This window comes from Drosophila miranda, chromosome 2 (assembly GCF_003369915.1).
Source record: "Drosophila miranda strain MSH22 chromosome 2, D.miranda_PacBio2.1, whole genome shotgun sequence".
NCBI classification, from domain to species: Eukaryota; Metazoa; Arthropoda; class Insecta; order Diptera; family Drosophilidae; genus Drosophila; species Drosophila miranda.
Window position 1 is genome coordinate 23845754 of NC_046675.1, and position 12519 is coordinate 23858272.

General features: G+C 46.3%; 4 protein-coding genes across 10 annotated transcripts in view; 2 read left to right on the forward strand and 2 right to left on the reverse strand.

The window, feature by feature from the left end:
* Positions 1–315: 315 nt before the first annotated feature.
* Positions 316–4961, forward strand: LOC108155257 (katanin p60 ATPase-containing subunit A-like 1). Of its 2 annotated transcripts, none has more exons than XM_017285954.2 (6): positions 316–466; positions 1544–1765; positions 1829–2462; positions 2530–2651; positions 3204–3763; positions 3852–4961. In XM_017285954.2, exons 1-6 carry the CDS (start codon positions 455–457, stop codon positions 4048–4050), a joined length of 1749 nt encoding a protein of 582 aa, XP_017141443.1. In that variant the 5' UTR covers positions 316–454; the 3' UTR covers positions 4051–4961. The 2 variants fall into 2 exon arrangements, with proteins under 2 accessions (XP_017141443.1, XP_017141444.1); XM_017285955.2 differs by lacking the exon at positions 316–466 and adding an exon at positions 877–897.
* On the reverse strand, positions 4950–5881 carry LOC108155259 (vacuolar protein sorting-associated protein 37B). The gene has a single exon (XM_033389853.1). It carries the CDS (start codon positions 5795–5797, stop codon positions 5117–5119), a length of 681 nt encoding a protein of 226 aa, XP_033245744.1. The 5' UTR covers positions 5798–5881; the 3' UTR covers positions 4950–5116.
* Positions 5882–6146: 265 nt separating this feature from the next.
* Positions 6147–7740, reverse strand: LOC108157352 (RAB6A-GEF complex partner protein 2). 2 transcript variants are annotated; one of them, XM_017289372.2, is made up of 4 exons: positions 7539–7737; positions 7270–7484; positions 6939–7210; positions 6147–6870 (listed from the first exon to the last, which is right to left on the reverse strand). In XM_017289372.2, the coding sequence occupies exons 1-4, from the start codon at positions 7679–7681 to the stop codon at positions 6193–6195; spliced, it is 1308 nt and encodes a 435-aa protein (XP_017144861.1). In that variant the 5' UTR covers positions 7682–7737; the 3' UTR covers positions 6147–6192. The 2 variants fall into 2 exon arrangements, with proteins under 2 accessions (XP_017144861.1, XP_033245524.1); XM_033389633.1 differs by having other exon boundaries at positions 7270–7740.
* Positions 7741–8324: 584 nt separating this feature from the next.
* Positions 8325–12519, forward strand: part of LOC108155427 (afadin) — a 59510-nt gene continuing 55315 nt past the window's right edge. For 2 of the 5 annotated variants that reach the window (XM_017286236.2, XM_033390126.1), the window contains exon 1: positions 8325–8729. The gene's annotated coding sequence lies outside the window, so the exon portion shown is untranslated. The remainder of the gene's footprint in view (positions 8730–12519) is intronic. The other 3 variants (XM_033390125.1, XM_017286235.2, XM_017286233.2) reach the window with 2 other exon arrangements.

Consider the following 12519-nt stretch of genomic DNA (forward strand, 5'->3'; position numbering starts at 1 on the left):
AGATAACTGTTAATTTACACAACCAATTGTGGATTGGAGCAGCTTCTTTTCTTTTGATGGTATTTTACTAGCCTGACTTAAAGGCATTCATGAAATTCGACTTTGCTAACTGACTAGCTGGAAAAGCAGAGACAGCCTTATGGAAAAAGCTTGCAGCGAGAGCGAGATAGAAATATGGCTGGCTGACTGGATTTTTGTGTTGGAAAACATCATTCTGTGACAAATAGTGGGTTAAATTCGCTCTTTTCATCGGTATGTTAGCGGTATATAACGGTATATTTCTGAGGGTGGGACGGTATATGTTATCGATAAATCCGCGGTCACACTAGCGGCCACACTGGTCATAACAAACACAGCAGTTTTTTTTAGATAGCGCATCGTCTTTAATTATTAACTAAATAAGTTTCGTTTTAACTTTAAGCTTTCAACGCCGTGTAATAAATCCAATTTACTAATGTCCATAACCGTAAGTTCATCGAGTGGACGCCAAAATGTCGGTGTTGAAGCTAGCGGGTGCTGGGAGATGTCAACGTCAGACGCCCGCCCCCACGTAGCTGAGAGCATAAATTGAAAATTGTATTCAAAAGTGAAAAATGCAATCTTCAAAGCCCTGCAATTGACTTGAAATCTATTTAAATCGCATTCATTTGCATATACGTGCTGTGTTTGCAATGTGTGAGTGCGCGCCGCTGAAACTTGAGCTCTGGTTATATTTTTTTCCTTCCTTTTCGCTGCCTTTTGCATGTGTGTGCGAGCGTTGAATTTTTTTTTCTTTTTTTGCATACGAAACGACGTTTTGAACGTCGTTGAGTTGAAAGAATCATTCAAAAGCGAGCCAACAAGGTCGAGCGCCTTATTCGGGCGCTGCTGCTACGGCCATGGCTGCTTCCAATGCGGGTTTATAATATTTTTATTACATTTTTCCAATCGGCATTTCGGCCGGGGGCCCACGTCCCGCCTTGGAAGTATTAGAAGTGGATGTGGAAGTGGAAGAATGGGAATGTGAATTGGGAGCGCGTTTAAATATACGCTCGTATCGTTGACAATTTGCCGATTTTGTGTGTTTGTGTGCTTTATAATTAGCAACGCACTTCGGTCGTTGGCACTGCCACTCGTACCGAGTATCTTCCTTTTATTTAGTTCTTATTCGATTGTATTTTCTGGCTGTGCGGCGGCTCACTTTCCATTTTTACCTGCAAGGCAAAGGCAGCAATGGCGGCAGGGGGCTCTCTCCATGTTTGATTGTGTGATTGTGTCTGGCATTAGTGTGTGTGTGTGTGTGCGAGTGTGAGTGGAGTGACGCAGTGCCACCAAAGTCGCTTCGCTTCCGTTCTATTGTTCGCACTTACTGACACCAGCCCCGCCCCCACTCCCCTCCCGACACTCCGTAGCAACGACAGCAAGAGCAACAGCATTAGAAGCAGAGAAACTCACTCTACGCACTCGAATGCTTTAATTGGAACTAATCTTTGTATCGTTTTTGGTTACAACGACAACAACCTGTTCTGTTCCGTTCTGTTCCGTTCCGTTCGAATCCGAGCAGCTACTGCGAGGTGGCAAGCAAAAGACAAGCAACTGTGTAGGAATGACCGTAATGGCCAAAACTACGTTTGAAGAAATATGCGAGAATGCCAAATTAGCCAGGGACATGGCGCTGACGGGTAACTATGACTCGGCCTGCATCTACTACGAGGGATTGCAGGGACTGCTGGCACGCCAGCTCAAAGCCACAGCGGATCCCATGCGGAAGGGCAAGTGGAGCATGGTAAAATGCGACGATAAACCCCCTCTGTCACACCATCCACTCACCGCTCTCCCTTGTTTACAGATCAATCAGCAGATCAGCCAGGAGCATGCCAAAGTAAAGGCCATACAGCGCACACTGCAGGACATATCGCTGGATTTGCAGACCACTAAATTTGCCCACAAGCTGCGCCACCAGCTGAGCGACGAGAGCAATGTGAACAAAGATCCCGCCGCCTGGTTCAAGCCCGATCCGGATATTTGGACGCCACCGCCCAAGGATCCAGATGTCTGGGGTCCGCCCAAGCCCCCACCCTCGGCCTCGGCCAGCACCACGCAGGCTGTGGGCCGGCGAGCTGCTGCCAACAGCCGACGCACCACCTCCACCGCTCCGCAGAGCAACCGTCCCAGCACAATCCCACAGATCACGAACCGAAACGGTCCGAGCACGGTGCGCAATGTTCGCCACTCGTCCGCCACCGCCGCCTCCACATCAAACAGCGCACGTGCCACCAATGGCCGGGCGGGGGGACGAAAACTTTCCACCTCAAACAACGATCGCAATGCCAACAACAACGACACCAAGGATGAGGACTCCGTCGCAGGCAGCAATGGCGGTGGAGCGGGCGACGGCGAGGGCGGCGACACGCAGGCCGGCGAAGAGGAGCGCAAGTTCCAGCCAAACAATCACATCGAAGCCGAGCTGGTCGACATTCTGGGTTAGTTTGATCTCTATCGTTACCCCTCCATTCCTAACCATTGTCCACTATCCATTGTCTGTTTCAGAGCGTGATATACTGCAAAGGGATCCCAAGGTGCGGTGGAGCGACATTGCCGATCTGCAAGATGCCAAGCGGCTGCTCGAAGAGGCTGTGGTATTGCCCATGCTGATGCCGGACTATTTCAAGGTGCGTCATCGCTTGTCTTGTTTACCCTGAACTCTGAATCACTACGTTATTATCTACGGTCGGTGTTGGGTCAATAAACGCTATCCGTGTTCCACAATGTTTGTAGAGCGGTTTGGTAATTTCCATGATCACATAAATCATCAGAGCTGTAATGAAATGGCAGTGAAGCACTCTGCAGGGAATAGGTACCCCTCTTGTGGGGGGGGTTTATCTATGGCATTGTAAATCCACGTGGAAGCAAAGAATCAAGCATTTCCCTTCAGCTCTGATCATTTGGAAGAGGATTCCCCCACTTTATATGGCACTTGCTGAGAAAGTTGGCACAATCTTATCTACAAATTGTGTGTGTGTGATAAAGTGATTCGTCGTCTGATATCTATGTACAATACACACATGTATCTACATATATATCAGTGGCACAAACAAGTGGTTTAATTGATGTATTTTCATGTCGTTGACTGGCCGTCATTTGCCGACTGATTGAGGGTTAGGCTTCCAGTTTTAGTATTCCTTAAGTAGAGTAGATTTATTCACGTAATTTCTCTCTTGCAGGGCATTCGGAGGCCATGGAAGGGTGTGCTGATGGTCGGACCACCGGGCACGGGCAAGACGATGCTGGCCAAGGCAGTGGCCACCGAATGCGGCACAACCTTTTTCAATGTCAGCTCTGCGACGCTCACCTCCAAGTATCGCGGCGAGTCGGAGAAGATGGTGCGCCTACTGTTCGAAATGGCGCGCTTCTATGCGCCCAGCACGATCTTCATCGATGAGATTGACTCGCTCTGCTCGCGCAGGGGGTCGGAGACGGAGCACGAGGCCTCGCGACGCGTCAAATCAGAGCTGCTGGTGCAGATGGACGGCGTGGGCGGTGGCGAGGAGCAGGCCAAAGTTGTTATGGTGCTGGCAGCCACCAATTTTCCCTGGGACATTGATGAGGCGCTGCGTCGGCGGCTGGAGAAGCGCATTTACATACCACTGCCGTCGGATGAGGGGCGCGAGGCGCTGCTCAAGATCAATCTGCGCGAGGTGAAAGTGGACGATACGGTGGATCTCACCTACGTGGCCAACGAGCTGAAGGGCTACTCCGGAGCGGACATTACCAATGTTTGCAGGTGGGTAGACGTTTACTGCAGGAAGACTGCTCTGCTGCGTCAAGTGGGATTCTAACCTCTCGTTTGTCTGTCTTGTTTGTTCTCGCAGGGAGGCCAGCATGATGTCCATGCGGCGGAAGATTGCTGGCCTGACGCCCGAGCAGATCAGGCAGCTGGCCACCGAGGAGGTGGACCTGCCCGTGTCCAACAAGGACTTCAACGAGGCCATGAGTCGCTGCAACAAGAGTGTGTCCAGGGCGGATCTGGACAAGTACGAGAAGTGGATGAAGGAGTTCGGCTCGTCATGATGGCGTTACCGTCGCCCCCCCACAATTTCTGGCAATTGTAGGAATATATTTTTGAATACCCTAAAAATAGGCGCTTAAGTTATTAAGCTTTTAAAGTGAGGTCCGAACCGTTCCGTACCGATCCAATCCGATCCGCCCGGGGAATAGTTGAACATATTTTATATATAACATTTTGCATATACACCACATACGGTATGAACTATATATATTTACATATTTATATACATACGATGGAAACGGAAGCCGTTGGAATTACAAAACAAAAGACTAACCGTTCTCTAAGAGGAAACCCAATGAAATGCAAATCTGAAATGGAAACGAATTGAAATCTAACGATAGGCAATATGTTTATACTATATACACACGCTCGATAGATAGATAGCTGGATGGAAAGAGAGATAGAGATACAACCCACGCAACAATCACAGACCACACCATGCACCACACAATCCTTCCTATACTAATAGTACTAAAATAGTTAACCCAATCTGCACTCTATACTCCATATATATACACGATAAGGAATCGCTTTAAACGCCGCCTAGCGTTGGGCCCCATCCATCCCCCCCATCCCTCCATTATAAACCACACTCCATGAATCGTTTTTACCTAAAAAGTTGTATTTTTAACAAGCAAAGCAAAGCAAACGTTCACTGTCTAACATTTAATATTAATTGTCGCTTAATTTATACATTAAATTACGTACTATACATATATCATAGTCTAGTGCAGGCAGATGATGGCCGATGGCCGATGGCTGATGGCTGATAGAGCAACTCAAGAAATGTTAGCTTAAACCACATGCAAGAAACGTTCCCATTGTCCATTCGTCGGCGGATGAACCTGAAGCAATATGTACTTAAAGTGAAGATTCTGAAATTTTAAACAATAAACACAAGTTTTTAACTCGATGAGATGTCGTTTATTAAATATTTCATACTTTATACTGTCTGTTGTAAAAGTTCCCCAACTACTGGATGCAATGCGTCATGCGTCGCCCCCGCCTACCACTCTTCTACTACAACTACTACTATGGCAGTACATGGTACAACCCGTACACCCCCATCTAGTACGGCCTCGAGGGCGGCGGCATGGGCATTAGGGGACCCATCATGGGATACGGCGCCGGGCCACCAGCCGAGGGATAAGGGGGATAGGGCATCGATGATCCACCCGCCGAGGGATAGAAGCCGCTGCCTGGCACATTTCCGTACGCTGGCAGATGTGCGGGACCTGTGCTGCGACGCTTCTTGCGTAGCAGATCCTGCATCTTCTCGGCTTTCAGGCGGCGCAAGTGCATGGTGCGGCGGCTGGCAAGAAACTCCTCCAGAAAGGACTCCACGTTAAGCTCGTTGTCGTTGAACTTTTTGACCATCTCCTCGGTCTGCTCCTCGCTCTCGGAGGCGGCTGTCTGCAGAAGGGCCAGGGCCGTCTCCTGGCCCACTCCGCCTGTCTTTTTGTTGAGCTCTGTGAGCTTCTCCTTCACGGAACTGCAGCAGTTGCGTCCCTCCTCGGACAACTCCGACAGCTTGCCGCGCAGCTCGATGATCTGTGGCTCCTTCTCGATGTTCTGCTCCGCTCGGCTACGATTGTCTTCGAAAATGGTCTTCTTTTGTTCCTTCAGCGCTAGCAGCACCTCGTCCACCTTCTCGTCCAGCTTTTCGTCATTGTTGAGCAGCTCCTTGAGCTGGTCCGAGCTGAGCGGCGCCATCGAGGTCTGCAGTTGGTTCAGATATTCCCGGTACATGACTAAAATTTACGTGGAAAAATTAAACTAAAAAAATTTATTTGCGACTCTATTTTTAATGACTATTATTGGTATGACCATCGGTCACAGGGCACCAGCGACACTCAGAAATATATCAAAAATATACCGTAAATATACAGACGAATTCAAGTTATATTTTACATATTCCTCGTTTTTGATCTTCCGTCGAATATTCCCAGCTATATAGAATATTTAGCCATGCCCACATAATTTTAACAGATTAGTGAGTTAATTTTCTAATTGACTGGTTTATTTTAAACACTTGCTTTTATTGCATTTTGCTTAAAAAGAGGTTTAAGCGAAAATGTTCGAAAAAAACGAAAGAGAATAGTCGTTATAATTGTTCAATTTAGATTTATTACATAGCTTGGCAATTACTTAATTAAAAGATTAAATGTCTGATTGGGGCTATAGATCTGCAACGGATTGGCCGCATAGATGGTGACCGGTAGATTCCACACCATCGTCTCCACGGGCATCTCGGCGGGCGCTTTCAGTTCACCGGACTCAGGATTGGGGCCACCGAAATCCATCATCGTGCTGGTTACAAATTCAAAATGCAGCCGCCACTTGACATCGACGAGGTCGGTACGGAATGTGGGCGTCACGTGGAGGGGAATGGGCACCACCACCTGCGTCTGCAGTGTGGCATAGCACACCTGATGCGTGGTGGCGATGGTCGAGAGTTTGCCTGTGGGCGCTGGTGTGTCCTTCTCCCGGGCACTGCCCGAAGTAGCCGATCTGTGCATACTGTCCACTGCCACGCCGCTGGCAATGCTGGCCAGGTCGAAGGATTGGATGGAAGAGGCATCGTCCCCGACAGACGACTGCGACTGTGACAGGGCCTGTGCCGGCTGTGGACGGATAGGAAGCTCCTGCTGCTGCAGCTTCACCGAGAACTGGACGCAGCGCACCTGACAGCCATCAAAGTCCAGGCTCCCCACAATGTCCTCGCCTAGCTTATAGGCGGGTTTGAACAGGCAGTAGCGGCCAACGAACCCACGTTTGTTCGAAATGCGATAGAACTTTGGAGCCCGACGTGCAGTCACGTTCTAAAAGGGAATGAATGTCACTCTAAATGGTAAATGGTAGCTGGTACCCGGAGAGGTGCTTTACTCACCTTTAGATGATGCCAGGATATCTCCAGTTCGCTTATCTCACGCTTCTCCAGGAAGGGATTGGTGGGGGCCAATTCCTCGTTGGTTTCGACCGTCACCGGGAGCTCGTCTGGTCGGGCTATAATGGGGATGGGAAGCACGCGAATGGGCACTGTAAGTGTCTGAACCTTGGACTTGACCCGCTGCGTGGCTATGGTGATCTTGTAGAAGTATCTGATGTCGTGGCCGCGATATGTGGGCGGACCATCGCGCGGCACAAATTCATTGAAGAAATCTGTAGATTGGAGGTCACTTCTGGATAAATTCCATTTCCTCTGGCAGACTCCCACTCACATATCTTGGTCTCGCCGGGCTGCAGCTTTAGGTCGCAGAACAGTATCTTCGGTTTGGTGGCCACAATCACCTCTCCGGGCGCCTGAGTCACCGCGTCCAAGGCGGTTCTTCCTATGAGCTCGGTCAGCTCTTGCGTCTTGTCCGCTGCGGGCGTGGAATAGCTGGTCTTGCGGTAGCAGTGAAGCTGTGCCGAGGCCCAGGCAAGGTTCTCCAGGCTGTAAAATATGGAATTTAACAAGCTAATTCGCGTCATTGGCTGAAACTCGTACCCTGCTTCGTTGGCATTCCTATTGGACGGCGGCTGCTCGTCGGCAAAGACTTTGTGGGTGAATTCAATCAAACACTCTACGCGTTCGCCCGTGGCATAGATGGCCGAGTCGGCACGCACCAATTTGGCCTTAATTTCAATCATCTAAAAATGCACAGTTCTTATCACCTTCTGTTTGTTTTCTTTTCTTAAAATATACCGTCTCAGAAATATACCAAAATATACCGTAAAATTTTAAAAATATACCGACGAATTATTCATATTCCTCGTTTTTGATATTCCGTCGAATATAACTAGCTAAATAGAACTCCCAGCCCTGCTTAAAAAAGCAATCTACGACAAGGTCTTTACTAATTACGTTTGAAAGCAGATTGGAAAACAGTATCTTTATATAATATTAACGAAATAGGGTATACAAACGTCCATGCCCTGGTTGACAACAAATGAGTCTTCAAATACCAGCAACATTAAGACTGTTTTTTTTGTTGACCTATTTTGTTTAAACCTTGTTTTAGTCAAAATACAATAAAAGCAAGAACTAAAAACTAACCAATTGTGTAGAAAATTGATGCATTAATTGGATAAAAGTATGTGGGCAGCGCTGAGGGTTATATTTAATTAGTTATATTCCACGGAAGATAAAAAACGAGGAATATGTAAATAGAACTTGAATTCGTCAGTATATTCACGGTATATTTTAAAAATGAGGCGGTATGTTTCGGTATATTTCTGAGGGTCGGACGGTATATTTTATCTATAAATCCGCGGTCACACCGACGTCTAGTTCAAATCGAGACATTGTTGTTGGTTAAATGTTAAATGCTCTGCCCCAGCAGAGTAGTAACCGAAATCCGTGGCCCCGTAAACAACACGATCAGTGTTGTCGATTTTTTTTCTGAATTCAGAAAAGTCCGCTATTATTTTTCGCTAAGCCGCGCGCGTCGCTCAAAACTGCGGACTGCGCAGCCGTCGATGCCGTTGCGTCGCGAAATGTGCAACAACAAAAATACAAATACAAATACAAGTGCAACGAAAAAAGTGAACAAATCTGCAATTGTGGCCTTAATTTAATTAGTTTATTAGGCAAGAGAAGTGTAGTGTAGTGCAAAAAGTGCAGTTTTTACACCCGTACTTCACTGGAAAATTGGAATATACATAATAATACAATCACACGGCTAGACGCCAGAAAGAGGTATTGCAATTGAGTTAATTATGAGTTCTTGCTCTTAATTGTTTGCAAAATAAGTGCCCACCCCCACTCAACTGATTCCCCCTCGTCCACAACAAACAATTGCCATGTCCGGCTTAGCAACAAAAACAACAAAGACTGCCAGCAGCGCAACAGCAGCGACATTCCAACGGCGTCTGCAGTTCTACACACAAACACATACACATACACGCGTGCTCCACCCGCTCTTCTTTCTTTTTTGTACTTTCCGCTTTTGAAGCTCTTTCTCCCTCCTCGTAACAAAAGCTCATTCCCTCTTCCCTTTGAATACGTAACAGGATACGTAATTCTCTACGCTTATTCTCTCCCGCTCCAATACGTAACAGTGGCTTCTCCACGCGTGATGGGATGCGGTTTAGAGAGTAGATCTTCTTGTTAAGCCCCCGAAAAGGGTGCGACACAGCATTACTGGTCCTCCTTCTCCTCCTCTTCTTCTCCTTCTTGTTTTTCGGTTATTTTTTGTTGTGCTGCTCACCTTCATTTGTTATCAGCGTTTTACCTTTGTTTTTTGATCGTTTGTTTCGTGAAGATGTTGCTTCCATCACACGAAAAGTCTCCACTCTACTCCACACTCACTCAAGCGCGCTCTCTCCCCCTCTCACTCACTCACGCAGAAACAACAGCTATACCTGTTTTAGTGGAGGAGAACAGCTCTGCTTCATAGTGATGGTGTGTGAGAGAGAGAGAGAGGAGCAGAGCAGGGGCTCTGCTTGCGAGAGCACTGGAAACCTGTGGATAAAAAAATAACAACAACATCACTGGAGAGCAGACTGGAAGATTGGAATTTTTAGTGCTGCTTGGCTGTTGCTGTTCCTCTTTGACCAACAGGTTTTTAGTAGCAGCAGCGCAGCAGCAGAGGCGCTCTTTACATGATTATTTTTCTACTACGTTTTTGTTTTTTTTTTTGTTTGCGGGAGTTCTAGCTTTTGCCACCTCCCTCTTCTACTTCTACTTCTATTTCTCCTGCTTCTTCTTCCACTTCTTTTGCATGGCAAAAGTTTCGGTCATTGTACTGTTGTCTTGCCTACCACAAAGCAGCAGCAACAGCAACTACAATTACAAGCCTGTTTTGCGGTTCTTGCCAATTCTCGATTCTCTTTTTTTTGTAGCTCTATTTTGGCGCTCCCTTCCCGCATTCCCTCTCTCTCTCTCTCTTTTGTATGCTGCCGCTGCATGGCTATGCATTTTTCATTGCTGAACTTTGTACTTTTGTTGCATGACTCATGAGATTGTTACAGCGCCTAAGATGGCAGGGGGGGAGAGGGAGCAGAATTCTGGCCATGAATTGGTGACGGAGGCTAATTTGATCTTCTAAAGTGCGATAGAAAAGTCTACGTACGGCACTCTTATCGTTCCCAGAAAATCAAAGAAGATTTCCCTCTTAAAAGTCCATAAATAACAACAATTACTGGCAGAGGGAGTGAGTACAATGTACATATTACCTTTTTGGCCCATTATCAATGAGCACGTTCCACATTCCGTTCTATATGCCTTATCAATGTGTGTCCCAAAAAAATAAAGGTCCCAGATAAACCAAAAACTATGACAATAAACACACAATGCAATTGCATTGACAGCCGTAGAAAGAGGAGGAGCACAGGTGATAAGAAACCGGGGGAATGGGGAAGGGAAAAACAAATATCAAAAGTTCAACAAATAAGGTGGGAAACAGAGCCAAAGAGAAGACGAGAGCAAAAGCAAGAGGCGAATGTAGGCCGAATCGGATCCGATCAGACGCCCATGTGCGGCGAGAAAGAGAGAAACTGGGACACACACTCAGCGACAGAGAGACGGAGAGACGAGAGAGAGAGGCAGCACTTACACGTGTGTACAGGTGTGCGAGTGGGCCTGCCACACAGCCACAGCCAGACAGGTGCCCGATAATCCAATTACGATACGATACAGCCCATACTAGATTCCATTCAAACAACGGCCCACGGCGGTCTATTTGCTCATTGATAAAAGACTTTTAAACAAATCAAGGATCCACAAAGAGGGTAAACAATAGACTGTGTCCCTGTTTCAAGGCAACTCGCCGCATTCCATCTGGTTTTCCAGGTTGTTTTGGAAACACCTTCTGGCAAACGGAATGATTGTCCACTTCATTCTCAGCAAAGTTGTTGAGCAATCGCCGGACCCAACGATAGAATTGCTGCAACATCAGACGAGTACACACACGTATGGTGGGGTGTGGGGAATGGGGACTGGGGACTGGGGGGATCCAACTGGTTGACCAACTTATCGCCGCCTTTGCAACTTATCAGCAGTTCCGACTTTTAACTTAAGGAACTATTACGTAGAATTCGATTGCGTTTTAGTTGATTTCTTTTTGGGGTTCTCTTGGGGTAGCAGTGTAATAATTACTGATAGTATATCAGGTATGCTCTAAATATAAAAGTGAAGACAGACGACAGTCTTTCTGTTGAAAGAAGAGGGTTTTTTGCTGGCTGGAATTTTGAAACTCTTCCGCTTCTAAAGATCTCTGCAAAAACCTTCATATTTCTAGGGATTTCTGTGGATCTCTGGAGAACCCCCGTTATATTTCTGAAGCTCTTTGGAATGTTCCTATTTTGGGATTCTTTTCCCCTAAAATCACTGCTGATCTTGCGGCACAGCTGCAACTTAACGCCACTGCAGAATGGGGCACTGGAGCCCCTTCCACTGGTCATTGCGCCTCTCTCTCTTATGGATTTTCGCCTATTTAGCAATTCCTTTTTTCCCCCCATTTTGGCGCGTAATTGGAGTTGCTCTCAGATTTTCAGATTTCACAAAGATCCAGAATTCTCTTTCTGTTTAATTTTGTTCTTGTTGTTTTTGGTTCTGCCACTCCTCCGTCTGGCTGCTCCTGCGCCTGGCTCTGCCCCTGCACCGCCTCTTGTTTACATTACTTTTGCTTTCGACCGATCCGGCAATAATCCCAATACTTATATCTGTATATCTGTGTGTGTTTCGCCTTTGGCTTTGCTCTTTCGTTGGTTTTTGTTTTGTTTTTTGCACAAATTATAGTTTATTATTCCACAGATTTTTGGTGGGAAGGAGGGGAGTGGAAATCGAAGCTTTTGTTCGTGCAGCTGTTTGTCTCCCTCTCTCTCTGTATGTCTGTCTGTCTATAAGGTGGGTGCTCTCATAAACAAAAGATCGTATGGATCCGCCGCGCGTATATCATAATTCATGAGAAATCGTAAAATCCTCTATAAAAAACCTAAAAATTAGCTTGAAACAAATAAAAAAACAAAACAGAAATGTGTAAATAGTCGCACCTGAGTTATGGATATCCGTTTTTATTGTTTTCAATTTGTTTTTAGCGTTATTTTGTGGGGGCTTTTTGCATTGAAGATAAGATAATATTTTGTAAATTATATTCTCGAATAAAATTACAAAATTATTGAGATAATCAATAAGGAATATGAAACTCTTTCTTGGGGCGTTCTTTGGGACATTTAAATGTGTTTTATCTTAAGATTTCATCGAATATAGAATTCTCTTTGAAGTTCCCATGAGTTTTTCGCTTCGCTAATCTCCAGTTTCTTCAGGTTTTATGGTCTATATAAGGTATATAAAACCTTTTACCAAAATCCCAAATGAAGTCTCGAAAATGTGTTGAAAATTCATTGCACATTCAGTGCCGGATCGATTGAGTGTGTGCGGTCAGTGCCACGCCCATTTGTGATGAGGGGGCAAAGGGGAGGTTGCCCCTTTATAACGTGTGTGTGTGTGTGTGTGTGTGTGTGTGTGTGTGTGTGTGGAGGAAACC